The sequence below is a fragment of the Pistacia vera genome, unplaced genomic scaffold (assembly GCF_008641045.1).
Source record: "Pistacia vera cultivar Batoury unplaced genomic scaffold, PisVer_v2 Contig548, whole genome shotgun sequence".
In the NCBI taxonomy this organism is placed as follows: domain Eukaryota; kingdom Viridiplantae; phylum Streptophyta; class Magnoliopsida; order Sapindales; family Anacardiaceae; genus Pistacia; species Pistacia vera.
Window position 1 is genome coordinate 898,223 of NW_022196388.1, and position 7,707 is coordinate 905,929.

Genomic DNA, 7,707 nt, shown 5'->3' on the forward strand with positions numbered 1-7,707 from the left:
TATGACCCACTTTCCCACAGTATTAGCATTGCTCTTCACAATATAGATTTCTTTCAACATAAGTCATGCAACATTCACCTGGTGGTGGAGGACAACGTTGTTGAGTGGAAAAAGTAGGGTTATCTGAGAAATTTTGATTTTGGTTCCTCAGTTGTTGTGCTTGGAATCTACGTCTAGCGGATGTGAACTGTTGTGAGTTGCCACAATATCCTAAGAAAGGCTGTTGTGTGCGCTGTTGCTGTTGACCATAGAATGCCAAATGAGGAGTGAATTGTGAAGTTGGAACATCTACACAGTTAGAGAACCAATTGCATCACTGATCAAAGTTTTGAAGTTGTGAGACCAGTTCAAAGTATGATGGTCGTGGAGGCTTTAGCTTGGTAGTTGTGAAGGTTTCATACTGAGGGTCGAGACTAGTGAGAAGGCAAAAAACTTTTTCTTTGTCAAGAACAATTTTCCCAATGGTTGCAAGGCTGTCACATAGTCCTTTGAAGGTACGAAGATGTTCCCCAATGGTGTTGTCATCTTCTTTGCGTAGATATGTTACCTATTGACGTAATGCGAATTTGCGTTCTTGCTAGTCTTGAGCATATTGGTCTTTGAGTGCTTCCCATACTGCATGGGCTGTATCTAAGCTGACAACGAGTCCAAGAGTATCTTCTGAGAGTATTCTAATGATCCACCCACAAAGGAGACGATCAGACTTTCTCCAAGCAATGAAGTTATTTATTAGTTTCAGTATAAAATTTTCTGCATTTGTAGTGTCAGTTGGATCAGGTGTGGTGTATTTGGTGGGAGTAGGGTCTTCATTAGTGAGAAGGCCAACCAATTATTGGCTTTCTATAAGAGCCAAGGCTTGTTCACGCCACAAGTGATAATTGTTTCGAGAGGTGGGTCTGATTGTGATGAAGTTGCCAACATTAAGAGATAGTGAAGTCATGGTGGAAGAGAAGAGTGTGTTGTGTTGTGCTGAGTGCTCACAATGGCTCTGATACCAAGAAGAGAATTAAAAAAACTATGTGGTTTTGTTCTTTGTTGAATCAAACATATTACACTCTTAACGTGAGCATTGTTGATACAATGATTTATGTATAAAATAAAGAAATTAACAACCCTGCATTATTTACATAAGAACTCTATTGCTGAACAGAATGCACTTGGACTTGAATTTGATCTGGTGCGTTATTTTCAAATGTCCGACAGATCCAATAGTGCTGGTGATTCATGCATGATCTTCTCATCTTCTTGGACTATCTTTTTGGTTTGAATTTGTTGACCCCAAATCTTCTTGATCACTCAAATTTTCTCCACAGATTTTGAGATCATTGTAAGGATTTTCAACCTTATCACTCCAAGATTTTTGGGACTCCTTATCACTCATTTGATCCTCAACGATTTTGGTGCCAAGCTATAAGATATTGCTAATAAAATAAAGCTCATTCAATCTTGGCAATGTCCAAGTTCAAGTCTCTACCGTGACAGGGTCTTTGATAGAGTTGTGACTCAAACCGGCTTGCGAGTTGCTCGAGATTGGTTCGAGTTGAGTTGGAGCTTGAGCGACTTGAGTTCCGGTTTGAGTCGAGCCCAAGTCACCCATTACTTGGCTGGAGCGGCTCGCAAGCTTATAAGAGCTCAAAAGGGAGGTTTATGCAACTATGAGGGAGGTTTATGTAATTTTTCATTTTCCCAAATGTAAAATCCAAATTCTATCGATTGAACCTTAAATGCAATTCAATTTCAATTCTCAAATCGCGACAGACAAACACTCTCTTGATTCACCGTGACCGCTATGACTCCAATAATAGAGATTCTTAACCGAATTCCCTGACCCGATGACAAATGTACTTTAATTTTTGCGTGCTCTCTTTTATCTTCTCTCGATTCCCGAACTCTACATGTTGTGTATTTGTTGTATATTACTATATTTGTTGTTTATTTGTTGTAAGATTGTTATTTGTTCTTAAAGTAAAAATTGATTGCTGGAAAAAAGATATTTTTATGTTTGAAAAAAGGCCATACCCAACTGCTCACCACCCGTTTGGAAAAAGGCCTTACATGTTCTTAAAGTAATGAGATAAAATTTTTATAATTAATATAAAAATTATGATTTTTTCTATCAAGTTCAAGCTCGAGCCCTATTTTTTCTATCGAGCTCGTGCTATTCCTATTTATGACGAGTCGAGCTCGAGCTTCTGAAAGGTTAACTTGGCTCAGCTCGGTAACACCCCTGCTCTTTGGGGGCGGGATGGCGTAAGGGGTTCAAAATCATTTATCAAACAAACATAATTTGATATGAAACAAAAGTTTATAATAAATGGGGAAGTTCGATTTGCAGTTTAGAGTTTATGGTCAATAAAAATGTACATAAAAGAAATGTTATCTCTTATAATGATTTTTTATTTAAAGGTAAAATTGTCCAAACAATAAAATTCTAGGGGTGGTTAAATAGCAGCCACTAAAATAAAAGGTGTGTCTAAAAATCATTTTCCATAACAAAATTCAAAAGACAAAAATTGAAAGTGTAAAGCAGCCTCAAGTATGTATGTGTTTTGTCGTCTTGGGCAAGCCCAAGCCCAATTCACAGCCCAAACCAAAAGCCTATCACAAAGACCTTAAACAAAAAAAAAAAAAAAAGATAGATACCCTATGTACCTTACGAAAACCCTCATCTTCATTCTTCTCTCCAAAACCCTCGTTTCTATCTCACTCTGTGCAACAAACAATGGCTCAAACCCTAACACGCGCTATCACCGCCCTCTCCACGCGCCACTCCAAAGTCACTTTCTTACTTTCCAAGCGCCTCCACTCCACTGTTACCANGAATAGAAAGCCTCCCCTTTGGCTGAAACTTGAAGTTAAATGGCCTAAGAGGGTAAAGACCTTACTTCCAATAAAAAAATAGTTCATAATTGAAAAATAGCCAGTTTCAAAATTCTTGCATATATAGTCAAATAATGACCACAAAGAATGAAAATGCTCCTCTATACATTAAACCTGTCTAGCACGCAGTTAACAACATTTAACACTTGTTGAACACCATTGTGTGCATAAGACATTGAGTACCATCTAGTGCACTAGATAGTGTTTTCTAGTGTCTAGTGGGCTAAATAGAGTCTCATGGCTAAATAGTGCTCAACAAGAGCAAGATAGTATTAGGTTTTAATTAGAAAACAGCAGTGCTAATTAAAGGGATGCAAAGGAACAAACCCGTGGCTTCGCTAGAAGAAGCACATCACGATGAATACCAGATAACCACCAATGATCTTGATCTTCAAGGTAAGAACCATCACTCCATCTAAAAACTTGAACTGCTAGAACATTATGCTTGTCTGAACTACATGGATAACAGTTGTCCGTAATTTCAAACTCCGCAGGTAGTCTACTATCCTGACTGACCTAGCACAACACAAACAAGTCTGTTAATTCCCATCAAACGTTTATCAGTAACCAAGGGCACCCAGACATATAAACCATAACTTTTTAATACAGTACCCAGCAGTATACCTCAATGATCTCCATATATATCCTTTGGACTCAGCAATTAATTTTTTATATTAAAGCAAATAAGGCTCAACTAGCAAATCTGTGATAGACAACCTTCAGATTGAGTCTTTATACTATAAATTATTTAGATTGTTTTTCCTTTTCTCAACTAGATCTCCAAGTGTGATCATCTCTAAAACATAGTTTTAGTGTGTAATGAAGAAACTGAAGTAGAAAAGTGTATAGGAAACAATTGAACAACTCCAATGTCAACTGCATGAGTAAATGAGATTCATTAAAACGATATATGAACTCTAGCTCAATGATGGTTTAAGAGTTTATATCATACTGTTATTTAAGGTATTAAACGTTATTATAATTTCTGGTGTAAAATGTAAGGTGATTCATTCATCACATACTATCCATTGATTATAGGTTCCGTTAAATTTGTGTGTGTGTGTGTGTTTTTTCTTTTTTTCTTTACTTATAGGAAACAGCATAAATTGCCTAATTGCACCCCAGCTTAGATCACCAAACTTTTCATGAATAGATATTTTATCTACATAAACTACATATACATACTGATGATATTGCTAACATTCACTATGAAGGCAAAACAATGGATCATTGAAAAGAAGAAACCTACCTCCTATTAGTATAATAATTACTATAATTCAAAAAATATTTCCTTGTAAACATGCAATAAGTACCTATATCCAACAGGCACTCCATTGATCCATGTGCAGAATGCCGAGTCAACAGCTTCAAAGTGCAAGAATAGTCTACGACCTGCTTAAATAATAAACTTTCAAAGTTCCACGATTTGTGAAATGTGTGCCACGTACGAATTAGTGGGAGGAGTTTGGGGTGATTGTTTGCACGTGTATGTGTGTGCGCGCGCGTGCATGTGTGTGTCTGTGAGAGAGAGAGAGAGAGAAATGGGAACTATCATATTCATGTAAACACTGGAAATAAACATATTCAAATTTGAATTACCATACAAGCATATCTTCTAAGTATGAAACATACCAAAAAAAAAAAAAAATACTTCAAGAGAAAATTGAATTCTCTTGTAATTTCAAATTGAATCAATTCCCCAAACAAAAAATCCCAAAACTGCCTCTTCTATCAATATTTTCAGATAACCTAAAGAGTCACAAACATCGCATGCCTTAGCTCATGTGAGGAACATTTGGCCAATGTAAATTTGTAGCAAGTCAAACATGTACTTCTTCCTTGTGACAATCAATTTTACCCTTCACAATATAGCCTATGAATATCTCTGTTAAATGTTAGATTCCAACGTTATATTAAAGCATTAAACTTTTTGAAGATTAGAACCTTGGACTAAAACATGTAGACTAAAAAAGACCAGATGTTTTATATCTAAGCACCAAATTCCTCTCCTACTCTTTTCCAATCCATTTCAAAAATCAAAGACCACTAATAAAAAACAAGTTGAGAGACAGAATATGGACTTGCCAATTAGTGCTATCTGCTAAAGACATTTGTCAGGAATGAACTTGTTCAACCTGGTATAACACATAAGTAAAAGTTTAAACAGAATTTTCTGTCAAGAGGGATAATCTAGGATTACAGCCAAGTGTTTTATGGGCATTGTTCCCATGAAAAGTTCAGAGGGCAAGTTGTTCATAGATAGAGCAGTTAAGAGTTCATCTGAGTGTAAACCTTAGATGCAGAAAGGATAAGAACTGCCAAACTTAGATCAAATGTTTAATAATCACTGAAGCACAAAATAAGCAAAAGAACAAATAAACAAGGATCAAGAAGCATTAGAACACATAACAAAAGTCACTACCACATTTAAGTATATAATACCTTGCCATTCTTTAGGAATGTGAAAGTAAGTCCTATAGCAACCAGTAGGATTATCAGCAGAAGTATGAGGAGGATCAAGCGGAAATGGATACACAACATTGGTATAAATTGGGCGATCGAACCCATGCATCTGCCAGTTGGAAGGAACTGCTCCAATTAGGGGAAGAAATAAACTTATGAGAATTCCGGGGAGCATTTCTAAGTACCAGACAAGAAGATAATATAGAAGATGCAATTATAAAACACGACATAATTGCATGTCAGATTTGATTGAAATTGAAAATTAGAAACGGAAAAAGAATAAAATAAAAGGCATTAAATGTTTACCAGGTAATTTGTCCCACTCAGAATCTTGAAATACACTGTCATAAAAATTCATAGGAACACTGGTAGGACTAGGAGCCAAGAAAAATTTCCAATAACCAGACAAAGACTTGACGAAAGGCAAGCCTTGAACCCAAAACCCAGCACAGTCAAGAGCTCCTTGAACAGCTTCGTCATCCCAAACAGCAGTTTTGGATGCAGAAAGATCCACTTTATTGCGTTCATACCAGTATCTAAGAGAACCTATAGATAAACAAAATGTCAAATTTCAAAAAAAAAAAAAAAAAAGGAGATAGACACCAACAAATATCAAGAATAATTGAATTGAATACTGCACACGTATACACCAAATCTGAATTTATTTTCAACCCCATTTACATTTTACAGTTAAGTTTAAAACTTCAAAAGAGATTAGCCAGAAAAGAAATTTTCCAAAAAGGATCAGGTTGCTAGTATTTGTGCAAGAGACGAGTGAATGAAATAAAAAGGTTGAACTTGAGCTGAATACTGCAACATAGACTAATTAAATTTGAGCCCATTTGTCTGATCAGACAGTTTTAACTAAACTCAACCACAACAACGAGCAAAACTTCCAAAAACATCAGGTAGTTATCAAAACAGTACCAATGCTAACAGAATAGAATCACAACCTCAGAAACTACAATTTGGCATACTATGTTCCTGGCCCCCGCGGTACCATTACTGGGAAATGAAACTTGTTAATTTTGTCCAACCTACTAGACAAATTACTCGGGCCAGTAAGGTAAAAGCCACCAAATGTGGTTAATAAAACCTCTAATTCCGGTATCAATACCGGGATTTCTATCAGTAGCAGTCTCCACGAATCGAAATATACTCAGAACGCCATTTGCTAAAACTTAAAAATGATCAAAAAAACAAAAACAAACAAACCAATAGAGATGAGAATGGGAAAGATGGTTGACCTTCAACAGAATCATGGCAACGCAAAGTGACATGAGGATCTCTCTTATTCCACTTGATGAAAGACTGATCTTCCCAAACTTTATATCCATTTGGGCCTTCTAAGGCAAACACAAGTTGCCCCACCAAAGAAGCCATTACTACACAGAAGTAACACTTGTTAGAATAAGCAGATAAGAGAAACGAGAGAGAGTAGTGTTGATCTTGTGAAGTGGATGCTGATTCTTTGACTCAGCAGAAACTATTTTCTAGTCAGGGGACCACGTTTTCAATCATGAGCTTTGTTTTCTTTTTTTATCTTAAAAAGAAAAATGGATAAACCGGGTCAGTTCTTGGATCCATTGGGCTAAAGAAAACCAAAATTTAGACCAATATTCATTTTATTTGGTTAAGCTTTTGATTAATAAAATACAATTGGGCTAAATAATTATTTTATCATGAGCCTTAGGTGGTCCGCCCCTTGAACTAGTCAACGGGCCAATTCCTTGGGTTTTCAGTCTGATCGGTTGGACCAATCGATTCGACCAATGACACTAGCATGTCTAACAATTTTGAAATCCAGCAAACATACTCCTACAAAATTTTAATCAGTCCCTACAGATTTAAAATTTAGCAAACACACCCATGCGATTTGAGTAACAACCCACAAAGCCAACAAGTGACAACGACGACGATAGGTGGCCAATCGGAGTTCAAGATGATGGGGGTTTTGATGCGGAGATAAAGATGGGGTGGTTGGCGTCGGAATCTGCAAGAATTAGGGAGGAAGTTGCCGATTTTCGCGAAGCAAACAGGTGGCGGCGATGACGATCAGCGGCCAATTGGACTTTCGGATGATGGAGATTTTGATGTGGAGATGAAGATGATCATGGTGGTGGTGTCATGTAACGCCCCACTTGAGGTACGTAGTTAAGATTCGCCGTATTGCTTAAACGTTTATTGGTTCAGCTTCAAGTAAGTTTATATGTTGTTATTTTGTTTAGTTGGTCCTTGGTTGAATAGATGTATTGGTTTGGTTTGGCTGAGTGGTTGCCCTGAAAATTATGAAGACTTGGCGAAATTTTGGGGTTACAGGCTTCGCCAAGGCGAAGAATAAGCTTCGCCGCGGCGAAGAGGTGC

General features: G+C 36.9%; 1 protein-coding gene across 1 annotated transcript; it reads right to left on the reverse strand.

Moving 5' to 3' along the window:
- Positions 1 to 3,202: 3,202 nt before the first annotated feature.
- On the reverse strand, positions 3,203 to 6,839 carry LOC116107810 (beta-galactosidase-like). Its single transcript, XM_031394097.1, has 5 exons — positions 6,591 to 6,839; positions 5,650 to 5,889; positions 5,323 to 5,469; positions 4,194 to 4,272; positions 3,203 to 3,396 (listed from the first exon to the last, which is right to left on the reverse strand). Exons 1-5 carry the CDS (start codon positions 6,724 to 6,726, stop codon positions 3,312 to 3,314), a joined length of 687 nt encoding a protein of 228 aa, XP_031249957.1. The 5' UTR covers positions 6,727 to 6,839; the 3' UTR covers positions 3,203 to 3,311.
- Positions 6,840 to 7,707: the final 868 nt, after the last annotated feature.